Below are 19,850 nucleotides of genomic sequence, written 5' to 3' on the forward strand. Positions count from 1 at the left end.
ATCAAGGCAGTATAGCTGTACTGCAGTTAATTTTAAATAGTTCTGATTTAGTTCTTCACTGTGTCCTTTGTTTATATTTCTTGACTGAAAACAACTCCATGAATACTCTGTGCACTTGAAGTCTGATAAATTTTAACTTTCGAAATAGATTGTGTATATTTTATGGTGGTAAGTCATACAACAGACTGATCTACATATATTTTATGCAAATGTGACATCGGTTTTTAAAAAATATATTTCTGGCCACATGGTTTGCTAGTTTTTTTTTCTTCTTCAAGATTTCTCCTCTCAAGTCAAATTAGGGGGAGCCTATAAAAAAGTTTATAAACTGATCTGCGCAGTTTAAAGCCCTTTTCTTTGAGGGTCAACTGTACTAAAGGTCTGTGTTTACTTTTCAGGCATGGACAGCTGTGCAGTCCAAGTCACGCTGCATTTCAGCGACAGGCAGCGGTGTGTGCTGAGAAACTTCAGCTATTTTGCCCTTCAGAAAGTGAGGCCCTGTTTTAAAGCAGAGAAATTACTCTTACATAAAGCAATTTTGCACCATATGAACTTCAAAATTTAAATGTGTATTTAAAGAATCAACGTAAATAAAAACCGAAAAATAAGTACTGGCTGTGTGGGTCGCGTGCCTTGCACAATCTGCACACCCTTGCACAGCCCAGGGCTTTGTCCACTCACACAAGCACTAGCGGCTGCTGCTCTCCGCCTTACAAAACACTCAGCCTGTAGCCCTTAGAAAAGCGTCCGGAGGCGGAGAGAGGCCGCCCCCGATCGAGCCCCGGGACGCGCGGCTGCCCTTCTCCGCCCGCCCCGCCCCGCCGCCGCCCCGGCCCGCCCCGGCCCGCCCCGGATCCCCGCGCTCCGGACCCGCCCCTCGCCTGCTGCCTTCCGACAGATCTGCAGGCGACATGGCGTGGCTGGGCCTTGTGCGGGCTGCTCGGGCGTCCCAGCTGCGCTGTGGCCTCAGTCCTCGGCGGGTAAGGCGGCGCTGGAGGGTCTGGGGTCCGCCTCTCCGCCGCCCGCGTCCGCCTCCGAGGAGGCTGCAGAGGGCGCGCCTCGGGAGGACCGAGACCCCAGGCACAGAGGGGCGCCCTTCAGAACTGGGCTTATTGAGCGCCGGGAGAGTGGGCTGAGATTCCCGGGGTGCTGGGAGGAGAGCAGTCAGGGCTTCCCGGGGTGCCAGGAGCGAGGGCCAGGGATCCCAGGGCGCAGGGGGGTGCGCGCAAGGACATGCCGATCCGAGGGCTGGGCCACCCGAGGAGTGGGGCAGCAGTTAGGGTCATATTCCCCAATCAGTTGTGGGCCTGGTGTTGTTGAGAGGTAAGGAGGCTCCTCGAGTTCTCATGTTCTCGTAGGTTTCAAAGTCGCTTCAAACAGATAGGGAGACATAATAGTTGGCCCTTTGAGGGGAGAGGTCACAGTTGGAAGTGTGTCCCAGAGAAAACACTGGCCTTATATGAAATTCTTTTTGATGAGGAACATCCAATTATGGTTGCAGATCTTGGTTGTGCAATTAATCATTAATACAAACCGTCAAAAAAATTTTAAAAAGTGAAGGGTCTTCAGTAAAGAAGTTTTATTTGGGAATAAAGAAACACGATTGCAATCCAAGACACACACACCATGGGTATGACTCGGGGACAAAGGTGTTGATACAGAGCTATCTGTGCAAGTGATTTTGGGTGAAAGTTCTCTGGCACTTTTCTACTGGCAAAGCTCTGATTGACAGCAAGGCAGTAAGATCATAGTTCTGTAGTTCGTTGCTAAGAAAATACAGTCTTAAATATACGGCGTTTTTTGTTTATTTTTATTTTTTCTGTGATAAAGTTTCTGGAGTAGGCCTCCCTGAGCCTGCATTTCTTTTTCATGGCTCCTTTAGCCATGACAGGAATGACACCATTGAATTTTCACAAAAAGTTCACACACAACAACTGAACACAAAATGAAAACCTTAGGCTGTCCCTCTGATTTGTTTGCTGTGTCAACATCTCTCTGTTGGACCCCTAATGGCATAACATACACACATCAAAAGAACTAGCAAGAGGGAAAAGGAAAGACAAAGGAAGAAGCTGCACAGATATTCTAGACAGGCTCTGCCCCAACTAAATTAGAACATCTTAAACTTTTATCAATTTCTTCAGTCAAGTAGAAAACTTTACTAACAGATAATACCCTTTCAACTTGATAAAAGCTATGGTTTCTCTTTAGAAAATATGGTTAAATGTAGTTTGAGCAGAGGATAGGTTATAGTGATTCTCATAAGGCAGACAACTTTATTTTAAAAAGTGAGATTTGTTCACAGCTGAGATTTTGTTGGTACTATTTTTGCTTTCCTTAAAGAGGAGGTTACAGGAACTATATTTTCTAATTCTCCAAGAACTATGTCATTTGAAACCTGTAACATCTCTGTGCAGAAGAAAAGTTCAATTTTTTTTTTTTTTGTTCTCAATACTGAGCATTGAACCCAGAGCCTTTTATACTGGGCGACATCCTCAAGTCTTTTAAACTTTTTATTCACTTTTATTTTACTTTATTTTGAGACAGTGTTGCTAAGTTACCTAGGCTTGAATTTTCAATCCTCCTGCCTCAACGTCTCAAGAGTATTGAGAATATAGGTTTGTACTACCGTTCCTGCCTTGTGTGTGTATGTGTGTGTTTCTTTTGTTTTTTTCTCCACAAATCCTTAAGATTGTAGTAGTAAAATTGCACAGACTAGATCACAGTTTCTATAATGTTAGGTAAAATAGTTTGAGAAGAGAAAAATAACTCACTTAAAAATTGATTATAGTCTGACAATTTTGAAGTTCCTTTAGCTACGAAAAATAGAAGTTTTGAGGATTGGTGTTTTGAGGCAGAAGAGGCAGCTGTCAGTGTGATTGTCCCCTTCTGGACACATGGTGGATAGAGTTTGAATTCATGGAAGAAGAAAACTCTTAGCATCTTTGTGAAATGGGAGGCTATTCTGAGAAACATCGTATTTTTGAGGGCAAATGCAAGTCACAGTTAAAATACCTAATTTGAATATTTTTGTTGCCATAACCAAGAGAAGTGTTTCTTTTGTCATAACACCTTTGAAAGGCTGTATTAAATTGTGCCATTAGCTGGTTGGACTCAATTCAATAAACATGTACTGAGAGTGTTTATCATTGGGAGCTGGTTCATGTATTCAGCACGTTAATTCTTTTTATTCACCTTTCCCTTCCCTTCTTCATTTCCTCCCTCTCTAGATCCCCTTCTCATTCTTTCATGCACTTATTGGCTCTTTGTCCTTCCGAGGAATATCTGCACATTTTACTTGCTCCCTTTTTGGTTGGATCTTTTTATTTTTAAGGTTTCCTTTTGAGTTCTTTATGTCTTCTAAATATTAATCCTTTGTTCAAGGAGTAGCTTCCAAACATTTTTTCCAAGTATGAAGAGTTTTTCAGAGGAAGTTGGTCTCTTCATCCTGTTAGTTGTTTGCTTTGCTGCACAGAAGCTTTTTTATTTGATATGTTCTCATTTGTTGATTCTCAGTATTATTTTTTGTACAACTGAGGTTCTGCTCAGAATGTCTTTGCTGACGCCTATGTCAGAACTTTACATATTTTGTCTTCCAGCAGATTATTTCTGTTTTAATATTTAGTCTTTGATCCATTTTGATTTTAGTTTAATAAATGGTCAGAGACATGAGTCTAAATTCAGTCTTTTGCATTTGTAGTTTTCCTAGCATCATTTGTTAGAGAGGCTATCTTGCCTCCAGAATGTTTTTGGCCCTTTTGTCAAAGATGGGTTATTCCAGCATTGTCTATTCTGTTCTGCTGATTCATATGTCTGTTTTTGTGTCAGTACCCTGCTTTAAAAAAAAAATCACTATAGATTTGTAGTATAATTTGAAATCTAGGATTGTGATGTCCCCTGCTTTAGTCTTTTGCTATTCTAAGTCTCATCTGGTTCCATATGAATTTTAGGATGGTTTTCTCTATTGCTATGAGGAATGCTGTTGGTGTTTTGATCGGAACTGTAGTAAATTTATATACTACTTCTGGAAGTGCAGCCATTTGATAGAATTGGTTCTGTCTATCTGGGAATAGGGGATATCTTCTATTTTTTGATGCCTCTTTGAGATACCTATTTCGAAGTACTACAGTTTTTTTAAAAAAAAATTTTATTTAAGGAGAAAAAAAAGACAGAAAAAGGGTACAAGTTATACAGAATTTCAATGAAAAAATAAACAGGAAATCACTAGTTAATAGATTACATATTGTCATCTTAAAAATAGTTGTTCAAGTTACAAAATTAAAGTATATAAAGTGGACATTCAAACAGTGAGACTGCAAACTCTTCTGTTCAATGATCCAACAAAAACTCAGTAATATGGTTGTCTATCTTATATGCTTAAATATACATGCAGCTATATCCTTTAGAGCACTTTCTTTTCTTCTCTTTTTTACAATGACAGTTGTACACTTTGGGTTTTATTACTCCCACAGTTCTTATTATTTTTTTTGAAGAGAATAAAACCAAATATGACATAACAAAGCAGAGTCAGTCAAATCAAAAGGATGGACATAGTACATAATGTAAAAACAAAATACAAGGTGATCAACAATGGTTACCATAATGCCTCTTGCTATCTTAAAAAGAATTGCCTATATCATCAGTTATAGTAAAATTGAACAAAACAGTAAAGAACAAAACCAATAAAACCAAAACATTGGAGACATTACAGGACTTCAAAAGAAGATAATAGTCAAACCAGAATGGGCATCATAGTGAATCTTATTGTCTTCACAGTTGTTGCCTATACTCTCAAACTTGGTACTATCAAGCAAAACAGAATACTGTAAAATCAGTCAAAACAAGATGGTGAGAGCAATACAGGGTTTCAAATCAAGTTAATAGGAAATCAAAGTGGATTACTATAATATATCCTGTTATTTTTAAATTTATTTTTCCCTTAAAAGATTAAAATAATAAAAAAGGAGATTGAGATAAAAGAGGACATAACAACAAAACAGCACAGGTCAGAACATAACCATTTAAGCAAAATAGTGTTTTCATCACAAGATACCCCGACATAAAAGTAGTTACCATAGTGTCTCTTTCCTTGAAATCTTTGAGTATAACTTCGTATACTGTAGCATCAAACATATCAAGACAATGTAAAACCATTCAAGAGAATGACAGTATTACAGGATATTTAGAACCAACTAACAGAAAATGAACAATGGTTTCTGTATTATCTCCTTGTCTATAAAAGTTTTTGTTTATATTATCACATATAATAAAATCCAATAAGATACAATATGTTAAGACCGATAGAGACAGAAGAACAAAAGCTTGATGGGACTTCAAAACAAGATGATATTAAATCAGCACTAGCTATTATGATGTCTTGTTTTTGCCAAAATAGCTGTTCATACCATCCAACCTTCTCTGCCTCATTTCTGTTCAGCTCTTTTTCTGTCATTAGTTGTCAGTTTGTCTTCTTCATTTCGCATTCTGCTCCATTCATTGTGGCCTCTCTGCCACTGTTTCTGGAATGTTGGTGTTTTTCTCTTTTAGAATGTCCTGCAGTATTCTCTGTAGAGTTGAATTGGTGATTGCAAATTCCCCTAGTTCCTCTTTATCCTGGAAGCACCTTGTGTCTCCATCAATTTCTAGGGACAGCTGTGCAGGTTATATCAATCTTGGCTGGAGGTTATGTCTTTCAAAGCTTGAATTATTTCCTTCCACACTCTTTGTGATTTGATAGTTTGTGCCGAGAGGTCTGCTGTAATTCTGATGGGTGTTCCCTTGTAAGTGATCTGTTTCTTGTCTCTGATGGCTTTTAATATTCTGTTCTTATATTGGATTTCTGGAATTTTGATGATTATATGCCTGGGTGTAGTTCTGTTTGGGTTGTAGGTGGCTGGGGTCCTGTATGTCTCATAGAACTGAGTATCTTTACCTTTTCCCATATTAAGGAAGTTTTCCTTGATTATTTCTGTGAATAGCCTTTGCAGTTCATTTGTTTGTATCCCTGCTTTTTCCTTTACATTCTTAATTCTTAAGTTATAGATCCTCTTATCATCTTCTAGCCTTTGTATTGTTACTGCTTGTTTCCTTGTTATTTTTAAGAAGGTTTTCCTTTCATGCTCCCACATCACAAATCTGTCTTCCAGTTCTGATAATCTATCCTTAGTTTCTTTCAAGCTGTTATGCCAGCTTTCAATAGAGTTTTTAGTTACTTGGTAATCTCTTTGAACCTGCTTCTTGTATTCTACATTTTCTCGATTTTCTCCATCAAACAGTTCTCGCCTTTTTAAATGTTCTTCCATTCTGCCATCTGTTTTTTCTTGTGAAGTGCTTAGCATTTCTTTAACTATTCTACTTATATCTTACTTTACTTGGTTAAATACTTCACTTTTGAACTCGTCTATGAGGTCCCGGAGATACTGCTTTGTGTCTATTGGTGCCGTGTCTGATATTGCATGTTTTCTGTCCTCATTCTCCTTTGCATTAACCTTTCCTGGATCAGTGTTCTCAGAATTGGGGACTGAAGACCCTTTCTTATTGCTCCCTCTTCCCATACTTTTTGTTCCTTCCATACAAGCATATATAGCAGGCCCAGTTTCTTTCTCTGTCGGTTACAGTTTGTTTGAATTGTGCCAGGTAGGTGTTCCCGCCTGCTGCAGTGTACCAGGGAGACACAGACCAGGGCAGCCTATGCTGGGCCCGCCCCTCTGTGTCAGTCAACCTGCTGAAGGCTTCACTGCATTAGGGTGCACTGCCAGGCTCAGGGACTTGGTTTGGGCTAGCCTATTGGGTCTTAGTCCGCGGCATCACCCAGGTCAAGTGCTCCCCACCAATCCTGCTTGAGAGGGGAATATGTGACTGAAGTCACTGCAGCGTCCTGTTCTGGCTAGTCTGCCAGGTCCCAGAATGTCCTCTGTTGGAGCCTCCTAGTCTATGGAAGGGTTCCCATTCCTCTCGCTCACTGCAGGTTGATGCAGGGCTCCCTGCTAGCTCTGTTCTCAATTCGGTTTGTGGATTCCCCGTTCTCAGAGCTTTTGTGTCTGTATCCTTGCTGTGCAGATTCAGATGCAACAGCAGTGGCAGGAAATTCAAGCTGCGGTTTCCAGAGGCCTGGGTTCCAGCTTCGGCACTGAGACTTTAGCTGTTCCAATCATAGCACCGGGATTGAATTTCCAGTTGGTTTCTCTCGGCTTAGTTCGTTCCTGGGTAGGCAGGGTATATCTCCCCCTGCTGACGACTCCCCACAGGGCACCATTCCTGGAATCTAAGCTTGCTATCTCAGAGAGCCTCCCTAGCTGCTGTTATCTATCCACCATGTTCTCCTGGAAAGAAGTACTGTAGTTTTCATTGCAGAGGTCTTTCACTTCCAGGTTAGCTTAATTCTTAAATATTTAATTTTCTTGAAGCTACTGTATTATGAGTGGTACTTTTTCCTAATTTCTTTCTTGGTGGATTCATTATTGTAGTGCAAGAAAGCTATTGATTATTGTGTACTTATTTTGTATCCTGCTATTACAGTGCTGAATTTATTAATTCTAGGAGTTTTTTTGGTGGGTCATCTGTGCAAGATCATGCCACCTGCAAATGAGAAGTTTGACTTCTTTCCTTTGTATATGTATCCTTTTTCTTTGTTTCTCTTGCCTGGTTATTCTAGCTAAAATTTCAAACACTGTGTTGAACAGTAGTGGTGATAGTACATATCTTTGTCTTCTTCCTGAAAGTCTAAACAACTTTGATAAAGGAACAAAATTAGAGCTCCAACTCTCCTCAATCCCATGATTTTTCACAAAGTTCCACCAGTCATGACAAAATGGCATTGATATCAAGATAGACAAGCCACCAAGGTACCAGTGTGAAGTTCCAAAATAGATACCCACATAACAGACGATTGATTTCTGGCCAAGGTGCAAAAGCAATTAAGTTACTCCCATAAAGTTTGAAGGGAATTATTTTTTCTTTTAGGCGTGTGCGTGCATGCATCTAAGCTGGGATCTGAAGGATCAGCAGAAGTTAGCTAAGGGGAAAGGCATCAGAAAGTTCTAAGCAGGAGAATGTTTTGTGTGAAGGACAAGAAGAGAGATTATTGGTGGAATGTAGAGGCAAGGACTTGGAGACAGGATAGTGGGTGGCAGGTGGGCCAAACAGAGGTTTGTCCCAAAAGTATGTGGGTAGGGTCAAGAAAGGAGGTGAAGGGTTAAACCTTGGGTGATGCTTCAGATGAAAGGTCATATTGCCACAACTAAGGAACAGCGGTGAGTGGGGAGAGATTTGAAATAGAGGAATTTTAGGAGGAACAGAGAGTGGTTGAAGGGGCTGTGAGTGAGGAATGAGGATTGGGCCATGCAGAGAAAGTGATACAGAGGCATCAAAACTGTGAAAAGGAAGGTGATCTCTTCAGGTAAGACTTGAGAGAAAGAGACCTGAAGTCAAAACTACAATAAAGAGGGTCAGAATTCATAGTAGCAGTGTAGTTATGAGCACTAAAATGACCTCAACTCGATGTTTTGAAAGTGGGGTGTATGGTGAGCCCCACTTTCTGTTTAATGTCTGAGCTAAAGACAGTACCACCCGCTCAGAGAGGGCATTTAAGGAGGTGCTGGAGGGAGGAGAGAATAAGTGATGTCAGTCTTGGAATATCAGTGGGCTCTGGGACTCCTAAGCTGGCAGGTAGGTAACAAAGCAGAGGTGGAAGGGAGAACGTTAGCTCTGCGAGGAGTGTTAGTGATGGTGGGAGAGCTCTGAGAGCTGGTTTGGATGATGGAAGTTGGCTGACAGTAGGGAGCAATTCAAGGAAGGTGAAGATGTAGGAAATAGGTTGTGTTTGGGGGAACCCTGAGTACTTTTTTTTTTTTCTGAGTATGAATTTCCAGAAGCATGAGGAAGGAGAGATGGGCGATGGCTGGGGTATGCTGTGTGAAGCTGAAGAACTGTACTTTATGCAGCTCTGGGAACCTTTTGGAAACACTAAGAAGTAGCATGGTCATGTTTTCAGTTCTTCGGGAAGCAGTATTATGGATAGTTTGGGTGAAGAGAGGCTGGAGGACAGTCAAACAGTGACACTGAGTAGACCTTCAGTATTTATGGATGCTGGAAGATAAGAGCCTTGGAAATTAGGCTGTGCTCTAAAAGCAGTACTAGAAAGAACTACAAGCTTTCACACTGCTGGAATGGTGAAATGATGTTACCATTGGCCTTTAGCCTTGATTTTTTTCCTCTGTGCTTCCAAATTTATTTCCTATTCTGGTGTATATATCTCCATGTAATTCTACAGGCATCCCTGGTGCAGTGTTTTTAATATAGAACTCATTATCTTTGTCCTCCAATATGGGTCTCACGTGGACTCATTTATTTCAGTTGTAACATTGTCTTGGGTCTGTATCTCTTCTCATCTCTTCTTTCCACTCCTGGCCACTTAGCATGTGGTGCAAGCTAACTTTCATATTGTGTGTAGGTGTGTTGTTTCTCCTCATTTCTGTGCTCTTAAGTATCTCTTACATAGACAGTGCCTCCTCTCTGATGGGTGTCTATTTCCTCTTCTTAGTTTACAGGTCAGTCTTAATCTTTCTAGAATAAAAAGGCAGTGTAAAATAAGATAGTAAGGTACAGTTGAGACTAGTGCAAAAGCTCTCAGTTAAATGACCGTGGCGAGATACATTTTTCCATATTAAACAACCTATTCAAAGTATGATGAGGTCGAGCATAAGGAAAGAAGAAACAGAATAGGCAATATATGTATGGAAATAATTCATCATATCCTCATTTCTGCTACTGCAAGTACTTGTGTTTGCCAGCCCCCCACCACTTTTGAAGATAGCATCCTCGTTTTGACCTTCATCATCTCCTACCTGGCTTGCTATAGTGTTAGAAGGAGTCTCCCGGCCGCCAGTCTTCTCACCCCACCCCAGTTCTCAGCACCACAGTTGAAGTGGTCCTCTAGAAACTGCGTCCAGCATCTTAATCCTCTGCTTCAAACTGCCTAGCTGTTTCCCACTCAGCTCAGAGTCAGCCTGTGTCTGCTCAGTGGCTGACCCATCCTGCAGTCCAGTTCCGTTTGCCCCACTGGCCTGTTTCTCCTGCCTTCTGTCTTTCTCCAAGCACAACACCCCCTGCCTGTTCCTGTAGTTTTCTTCTTAGAACATCTGCTCCATGTTCTTCCTTTTGCCTGAGACCGTTACTCATCCCTCATCTCTTTCAGGGCTTTGCTCACTGTTACTTCAGGAGGGCCTTGGCTGACCTCCCTATTTTAGCTGGCAGTGCTCTGCCTTTATTTCATGCCTTATTTTTTCCCCTGCAGCGCATATCAAATTTTAATATACTATATATTTCACTTAACTTGTTTACCTGTTGTCTTCCCAAATATATCACCAAGGGCCTAGAATAGTGGTTGGGGTCATAGTAGGGCCATGCTCAGGAAAAACTTACTAAAATTAAATAAATGAATGAACTCTATACCTAATTATAGTACCATATTTATGTCTGTATTTTAGATATAGCAGATTCTCAAAACTAGCCCTTTGTAAAAGCAAGGGTTCTGATTTTTGATTTAAAAATAAGAGTCATGTTAATAGAATAGGGGATCAACAAGATGACTTAAATGAGAAGCAGACAGGAATGAAAACCCCAGTTGAGTATTTGAGATTACTTTCTAATTTTCTCTGATTTTATCTCCCTTTATTTTGTAGTGTTGGGAAGCATCTGTTCAGTGTGCATCTAACTGCAAGCATAAGAACTCTAAGAAGGAAGGGAAATATAACCTATAGCAGAGGACTACAGTCCTTTTTCAAGGACTCATCTTCACTTCTGTCACATGTATCATTCATTATTCAAAAATTTAATTTGTGCCTTGCTACTGGCAACTACTTGCTGCTGCTTCAACCTAGCCATCTGAGCTCAGAGTTTAGAGAGGCAATTTCTTTTATATTTGCTCAACCTTGCCTTCAAGTTGCTGTGGCAACAAGATCTGTGCTTTGCAGAAGCTCTGGATGTCGGTGGCCTATCTAGTATTCTGATTTAAGTGAATGAAAAAATAGACATGGTCAAGGATGCACACAGACATAGCAAGAGCTCCCCACGGGTGTGGCAGAATTGGGGCACTTTAGTTCTTTCAAGTTTGCAAGTTTACTGTTGTTATTGGGGAAGGATGAGTCTTGATTCTACAGGATTTTCCTTTTCTGCACTGGGACAGCCAGTAGAGTGTCCCACCTAGCCGCCTCTTGTGTCTCTATGTGCTTTGTGCTGTGAGCTACATACACTATGATGAAGTGGCATTGGTCTGGACATTGGAAACAGCACAATTCCCAGACAGTTGCCTTCTAGCCGCTGTACAAAGTAAGCTCGGATTTAGCTTTAGAAAGCTTATTATGCACAGGTATAAAATATGTGAGGTGCTTTGAAAATGGAAAGATGTGATTTTTTTCAGTCTCCTGCTTTAAAAAATATAGCTGCCTAATGTTTTCCCATCTGACATTTTTATATGACAATGTGCAAAACTCTACATGTGAATTTGAGTCAGAAGATTTGATCTAAAAATGTCCATTTGGCCTAAGCCAACAGGTAGTTAGAACTCCCTTCCCCCAACAGCTGTGGAAGTATTTTATTGTCCATAAATGTAGCTCATATTCACATATTGAATATCGAGTATTTGTATGTGAGGCTTAGTGCGTGACCTTATGAAATGGATTCTATGCCATTTTTCTTGTTAGAACTTTGCTTTTCTCTACACCCTTTTTGTGCTATTTGCTTGCATATATGATTTTATCTTGTGTTAACTTTTAATGAAATATTAACTAAAGTACCTATTGAACATTTAAGCTATATGAAGAATATATGGGAAATCTTTCTTCCAAGATGTTACTGCAATGAAAAATCCTTCTAGCAATTTTTATGTATATATTAATATGTACATAAATTTTTAAGAAATCCACACAAATGAGAGCATATTATATACACACACACACACACACACACACACACACACACACATATTTGTCTATTGTGAGTTTTATATTTAGTAAGGCCTCACATTGTTCATACTCAACAAATATTTGTAATGTTTATATTCAGCGTGTAAGTTCTAACTACTCTTTTTGCAGATAATGGAATCATATTTTTGACTATTTTGAATCTGTTGCATTTCATTGCTTATTAATTTTAGTATAGTCTTGTCAACTTTTTCAGAAAGCCAAGTAGGATTAGGATAGGGATATGTTTGAGTCTGCTGATTTGGTGTAGGGAGTATCATTTTTTACATAAAATAACTTTGCTAACCCATGAATTCAGGATGTCATGTAGCTCTTTAATAAATGATATTAATGATGTGTTATAGTTTTCAAATTAACACCTCTTGCCTCTCTCCCTCTCCTTCTCCCCCTCCCTCCGCCTCTCCCCGTCTCTCCTCCCACTTTCCCTCTTCTCCCCTCCCCTTTTCCTCCTTCCCCTCTTCCTCTCTTCCTCTCCTCTCACTCTCTCCCTCTCTTCCCTTTCCCTTTCCCTCCCTTTTTCTTTTTCTTTTTGGTGATACCAGAGATTGAACCTAGAGCCTTGCACTGAGCTATATCCCCAGCCCTTTCTGTTTTGAGACCAGCTTTCCCTGAGTCACTAAATTGCCCAGGCTGGGCTTGAGCTTGCAACCCTCCTGTCTCAGCTTCCCAGAGTGTTGAAATTATAGATATGTGCCCCATACTTGGCATTTCACTGCTGTATTAAATTTATTTGTATTTGACTCTTTCAGTGTGCTCATAAATAGCACTAGTTTCTTAATCTCATATGTATCTTTATGCACATCCTTTCAATGTGGTGCTGGGGACTGAACCTAAGGCCTTGTGTATAATAGGTAAGTGCTCACCACCATGATTAGTGCATACTTTGAGCACAGTGTCTGCTTCCCCACCCTTCCCAAATGAGTGAGTGTGTCTGTTAGATAAATTCCTGAAGGTACATCAAAGGTTCTCTGTTTTTCTTTTTTTTTCTGAGAGCAGAAAATATTTACCGAGGGAAAGAAAGCTTCTGTCTGAGAGACACAAAAGGAGTCTGAGTGGATGGCCCCAAAGTGTCTTTGTGTTTAACATTTTGATAAATTTTGCCAAGTTTGCTTCCAAAGAACTTGCCACAATTCACATCAACAGAGTAGAGTGAATTTAATGAAGTATTTTCTTGTATTATAAAAATTTGAACCTTAATCAGTCTGGTAGGAGAAAAATGTTACCTTCCTTTATTTAGCTATGATATTCAGCTATAAATATGATAAGTAGATTTAAACTTCTAATGCAAAATATTTTGCCAAAATTGAAAGATTTTCAAGAGTTTTAAGAATTAAAGGGCACCAAAGATCTCCAGAGAAATTAGTCTTGATATGAAATCTATTATTTCTTTCTGCAAAAACAACTCATTTCTAGAAAAACTACTAAGCAAGATTTGAAAATCACTCAGTTTACTTTGTATCCACTTTTAACAATTCAAAAAAAAATGACCAAATGCACCTTCGAGTTATTTAGGATGCTTTTTGTAGAACTATATGAATGAATATGTTATGATCCTGTGAGATCTGATCATTTAAATTGAAATGAACAACTTACCTTAAGGAAAAGAGATGACGAAAGGTTTATTCATGGAAGTGCTATGAACTATTAGAAGGTAAGTCAGTTAAGATAGCAAATCAAGTTTTCTACTTTGTGCATCTGTAGGGAAATGAATTCAAAAGATCAGTATTGATCAGATTAAATAGGTAAGATTGATATATAATAACCTGCTGTATTTTAATACTAGGAATTATTATTATTATTAAATGTTAATTTTTCATCTTTATGTGCTTTCCTCTACCAGTGAGCATTGAGAAAATGCTTTTAAATAGATTTTTAGTTGTATGTGTATATTTTTAAAATTGTCTCTCAGAGCGCATCACATCAAATTCTGTACACAAATTAACACAATAAAAATTCATGGTAAAGCCTTTGGAAAATTAGAATACCTTTTTTCATTATTATTAGATACTGACAAATTTGCCAGCCTACTTGTGCAAACTTCCTGATTCATCATCTTAATATAATGGTCCTGGAGGCGGTGGCAACTTTAAGTAAAACTGCCATTTATGCAGAAAAAGATGATTGTAGGCTGCTTGGATTATCATGCTTTAGCAAAAGGCTACCTAAAAATAATAATAATAAAAATAAAATAATAATAGTAATAGTAATAATAATAATAAAGTGCTTTGTTAACATGAAGCTAAAAGAAATATAACTGGCATGAAACATAACTGGATTTGCAAATTTTTCTTCAGTATATGTTCTCAAATTTTATCTTTCCATGTTTTTTCCTGATTATAAAATCAAATCATACTTAATGAATAGATTTTGAAAACACTTAAAACCTACCAAATAGGAAAAACAAATTACCCTTATTAGACACAATAACTACAAAGCAAAGAGTAGACTCTGAAGTCACTCTGCTGCTGGATTGAGTCAGGTCTTTACTAATTTACCTTACACGGCTGTGTGGACGAAGTCGATAGGAGATGCTGGCCTATGGTAAATATTTAGTCTAGTACTTATTGTTGTTGTATGCTTATTGTTGTGATTGTAGCCTTTTTCCTAAGCCTTTATTTTTATTCATAGTTAAGATCATACTGCATATTTGTTTCTTTTTTTACTTAACATCACAGCATAAGCATTTTCTTGTGTAATTTCCAGTTGATGATGTTCATTGTTCCAAGTGACTCAGCATATTTCTAATTATTTTCTTGAGGCAAATATCTAGATATCTTGGATATCTAGATATCCAAGTAATGATAGCTTATTTAGCTTATCTGAATGCTCTAGAAGGAGATGATAGATTCTGCAGTTTTGATCTTTCAGTCTTTCCACCTGACTGTGGAATAACATATATCTGCCTGGTGTGATTATTAGGCTTAGTAGATACACAGGAAACAGATAAGGCAGTATGAATGGTGTTATCATAGAGGGCCTGAGAACTGCCAGCCCATATTTAATCTTGCTCCTGCAACTGTGTCAATGTTTTAACTTCTCTAAACCTGTCCTCTACAAGGAGATAAAATAGTACTTATTTCATGTGGTTGTTGTGGTGATCAGTTTAATATCTAATCCTTGCACCTGGTAACCACTTAATGCATGTTAGCTCCTGTTGCTATGTTCAGCACTTGAGGTTTGTTTTTATGACTAAATGTGAGAGAATATCAGTTGAGTTTTTTACAAATATTATGATTATTTACTAAAATATAAAATAGGATAACACAAAATTTTTAGTGTAAAATGCATCAAGGTCCCTCATTTTTAAGTATAATAGGCATAGTTTATGTGCGCTGAATTTACTGACCAGAAGAGAACAAAGAGCAATTTTGATAGGATTATTTCCAAAAGATGAAAAGTATTTCCAAAAGATGAGAAATATAAAACAAAAAGAGCCCTTTATTCTGAGAACATGGAGAGAGATGACTGGCACTCCCCACTGCTGGAGTCCAGCAATCTCTCCAGTGGACACGTGGTATGGGGGTATGTAAGTAGCCTCGGTTTGGGGTGGAACCTAAGGGGGGGCATTAGGGATGCACGGGTAGCCCATTGGTCCTAGGTTTGGCGCCATAGGCAAATTCCCAGGGGTGGGGAAGACGGCAGCACAGGTAAATTCCTAGGGGCGGGGGAGATAGGAGCTTCCTGGTTCCAGTTGAGGTTTTCCTGGCTACAGTGTCTTGTCTGGGCCAAAACCCTTTCAAATTTGATTTAGTAAGCCTTACAAAGAATTTTTAAGTAATTTAGAGATGGGATATGGTTTTTACTAAATTATTCTTTTAAAAGACAAAAATGACTTATATTAGTTCTTTAAAAGATTCAGGGAGAATATATGCAGATCATACTGCTAACAAGAGTCTTCTGATGCCCTCCATACACCTGTGATTATTTTTTACTGCACTTAACTCATGTAACCTCACAGTGTTCTATCTAGACGATTTGTTTTGTGCTCCTATCTTACAGTTAAAGGTTACAAAGCTTGCTGGTACTAATTATGTTTCTAGAAAATTCTGCTATGTATTGGTTAGCTTTGAGACCATTTCATTATGTTCCTTAATATTCAGAAAATAATAACTGATTCAGTACAATAGTTTTAGCTACTAAATATAAAAACATGGTTTTTATTGATCTAGAAATTTGATATTAAATTTAAGAATAAGTTTAAAGAGTTAATCTCTTCTGTAGAAATCTGTGTATGTACATTTCATTTTTTTTGTTGTTCTCTTTTTTAGTTTTTCAGTCATGGAACAAAAACACTACATCAGAACATCAATGCTCCACAGTCTAAATTCTTTCTTCCACTTCAAAAGCCTATGCTACCACCTGATACTTTTAAAGGAAAAGTGGCATTTATTACTGGAGGGGGCACCGGCCTTGGCAAAGCAATGACAACTTACCTGTCCACCTTGGGTGCTGAATGTGTGATAGCTAGCCGGTAAGTTGGACTCAGGAGTCACATGAGAGAAGAAACCATCTGTGACACACCACTGAAAGCACTATTTGCCAGCATTGTTTGATTTGCATCTTAATCTTACAGGGAATGTTCTATAGATTATTTAAATAACCATTCTTTGAAAAAGTCAGTTATAATTTTAGATGATAGAAATAGTGAGAATTATGAAACTGATGACATGCTTTCTAAATCCAGTGAAGGTTTTGTTTTTTGGTTGTTGTTGTTGTCATCGGTATTGGGGTTGAACTCAGAAACTTCATAGTGACTGACATCCTCTGACCTTTTTATATTTTTATTTGTTTATTTTGAGATGGATCTCATTAAGTTGTTAAATTAGGTAGGTGAGGATTGAATTTGTGATCCTCCTGCATCTGCTTCCCAGAGTTTTAAGATTACAGGCTGTCTTAGTTACTTTTTACTGGTCGCTGAGACAAAATACCTGATGCCCAAAGTTAGGAAAGGAAAGGTTTATTTCTTACAGTTTTTGGAGGTTTCAGCCCATACTCAGTTGGCTCCAAGGCAGGGTGGCATGGCAGAGCCGCAGTGCATGGTGGCTGTAAACAGCAAGGCAGAAACCAGCAAAAGAGAGACACACCTTCTTCCTGCAATTACGTTATATCCTGGCTCCACCCCTAGGCCAGTGTAGCACTGACACCATCAATCCAAGCGCTAGACAATGAACCAATCACAAATGCACAATGCAAATGAATGAGGCTTGAGGGCCACCAACCATGACACAGGCACTCACCAGCATGCTTATCTAGTAGTTTCTTTTCTGTATATAAAGATGAAGTGAAAAAAGTTAAAAAGATAGGGTTAAAAAGTGCTACTTTGAGGCTATATTTCTTTCAGAGGAAGAGGTAATGATTACTGCCTCAATTCATAACTGACCTTGTAACAAGATAAAGGACTCTTCTGTTTTCATTAAGATCTATTTCAAATCATTTGTTGTAATGAATATAGGAAGATAAAGCCATGTGAAAGAGGTATCTTCTTTTTAGGATATAACTGGCACTCTATAAATATGTAAGTCTGGAGTTGTAAAGACTGGTCAAAAAAATCCACCCTTTCCTTCAGTTTTGAATGGTGTATAACTATAGTAGTCATCTCAGTGATGGTCATTATGTCACTTAGAAATACAAAGTGGCCAGCACTTTCTTGTTTTGTTGTATTTAATGGTTTTGAAATATTTTATTTTAATACTATGCAATTTATCTTCATGTATTTGTGTGTGTGTGCGTGCATGTGTGTATGCACACATTTGTCTTAAGGAAGTAAGACTGAATACATACAGGTTATCTGAACCTATAAATTTGTACTATAACCTATTAACAGCATGAATGTGTCTTCTTTTTGAATATGGCTTGGGTAAAAGCACAGATACAGTGATTATAATTAGGAAAATTTAAATCTATATGTAGATAATGTGAAAGTGGTTGGTGTAAAAGTAACTGTCTCAGTGAGTTAGTATCAGATGGGAAAAATTGTTTGAATTTAACTTTTCAAAAATGAATTCATTTGAATTGATTTGTGTTTGGATATAATCTCAGCAGCAGTGCTTCTCTTTTCAGGCGTAGATACTCTGTATTTTTTAATTTATGGAATTAGAAAGAAAAGCGTAATATGAAGTCATTTCAAAATTCATGCAACATATCTGCCATGTGTTTATTTCTAGGAACATTGATGTTTTGAAAGCAGCTGCAGAACAGATTTCTTCTCAAACTGGAAATAAGGTACATTAAACAGCAGCCACTTAAATTAAATGTAGGAATTGTAATATATATCAATAATTCACTGTTGCTATTGTTTCAGGAAATCTAGAAAAATGTGGGATTCTTTTTTCTGTTGTTTTGCAGGTGCATGCAATTCAGTGTGATGTGAGGAATCCTGATATGGTTCACAACACTGTGATGGAAATGATCAAAGTCGCAGGACATCCTGATGTAAGTGTAATGGTGATGAAACCAAAGCACCGGCTTTTGATGTTGGTGGCACCCACCAGGATGCACAAAAGGAACAAACTGTGGATGTGTGCAAGAGCTGTGTGCAGAGGGACTTTTTTCCCTATACTACTTCCTTCCAGGAATACTTTAATGATGCATTTATAATCATACAACAAATTTGATTTCATTGTATTTAAATAAGAGTGTGAAGTAATGAGAGCAGTTATCCAAGAGTACAGTATCTACTTTAAATGATTCATAGTATTCGTTTTTCCTAATAACTTTTGATTATCATTCTCAGTGGAAGAAAGCAATAAAAACCAGGAAAACGACAAGGATTTCCAAATTTTTCCTTGTAAGGCCAGAGATATAAATGAGTATTTTGGTGTTATTTGATCCATTTGTTAGAGAGAAGCAATTTGTTCCCAGCAGTCTTGACTTTTCTTTGTTAAAGATATTTTCAGAATGACCAGTAATAGTGAATCTGCTGTAGAGTGAAGCAGAATATCTGTTGATAATGAAAAAATAGGTCACTAACCAAGAAATTCATTAAGTTAAATGACACTAGAAATTAAGAGGCATTTCTTGAAGTTTCTTGGAATAAGGTGTAGTCACATGATAAGCATTCTTTATCTGGATTTGTTTTCTTAATAATAGAGTATACTCTAATTTAAAGAGAGGTTTAGGATTTTGAAAATGGGAAATAATATGATCTTTACAGGCTCCAAAAGCATGAAAGCAACCCAAATCTCACTATTTAGTACCTATATTTTGTGGATTAATAAATTTTGGAGATAAAAGCCCTCCAGGAAAAGTGTTGTCATCTAGAAATTTCTGTAACTTGCCTTATTTATTTATTAGATCGTGATAAACAATGCAGCAGGGAATTTTATTTCTCCCACTGAAAGACTCTCTCCTAACGCTTGGAAGACCATATCTGATATAGTTCTAAATGGCACAGCTTATGTGACACTGGAAATTGGAAAACAGTTAATTAAAGCACAAAAAGGTATGTTTGTTTATTCATCCCATATTGGGTCATCTTAATTAATTCATCTTGACTATGGAGCTCCTACTGTGCACACGTTCTATTCTAAGTGTCAGGGTACTTTAAAAAACAAATGAGACAAATCTACTTGTTCAATTCACATTGTAATGGAAAAAAATACTTTAACTCCATACATTATAATATAAGCCAAATAAATAAGTGTTTCAAGTGTATTGGAAATCCAGACAGGAATGGCTAACTCTTCCCAAGGGTCAGTGATCAGATTGAGGAGAGAAGTAGAATTTGAGCAGAATTTTCAAGAATCTGGATATGTAGGAGAGAAAAGAAAAGTGATGGTCGGATAGAGGCCAGATGGAGAGAAAAAACAGAAGTGTTTAGGGAATAAGAATTAGATCTAGGTAGGGAAAGGGAGAGAGAGTTGTAGGAAA

The 19,850-nt window shown here is 38.1% G+C and overlaps 1 protein-coding gene across 1 annotated transcript in view; it reads left to right on the top strand.

Moving 5' to 3' along the window:
• Positions 1 to 696: 696 nt before the first annotated feature.
• The window catches only part of Decr1 (2,4-dienoyl-CoA reductase 1), a 40,261-nt gene continuing 21,107 nt past the window's right edge, over positions 697 to 19,850 (top strand). The window contains exons 1-5 of the mRNA XM_003479888.5: positions 697 to 980; positions 16,250 to 16,452; positions 18,146 to 18,203; positions 18,327 to 18,413; positions 19,275 to 19,422. Coding sequence (XP_003479936.2) covers positions 912 to 980; positions 16,250 to 16,452; positions 18,146 to 18,203; positions 18,327 to 18,413; positions 19,275 to 19,422 — 565 coding nt within the window. The 5' untranslated portion in view covers positions 697 to 911. The remainder of the gene's footprint in view (positions 981 to 16,249; positions 16,453 to 18,145; positions 18,204 to 18,326; positions 18,414 to 19,274; positions 19,423 to 19,850) is intronic.

This window comes from Cavia porcellus, unplaced genomic scaffold (genome assembly GCF_034190915.1).
Source record: "Cavia porcellus strain 051 isolate PalLab524CR breed Dunkin Hartley unplaced genomic scaffold, mCavPor4.1 scaffold_10, whole genome shotgun sequence".
Classification (NCBI taxonomy): domain Eukaryota; kingdom Metazoa; phylum Chordata; class Mammalia; order Rodentia; family Caviidae; genus Cavia; species Cavia porcellus.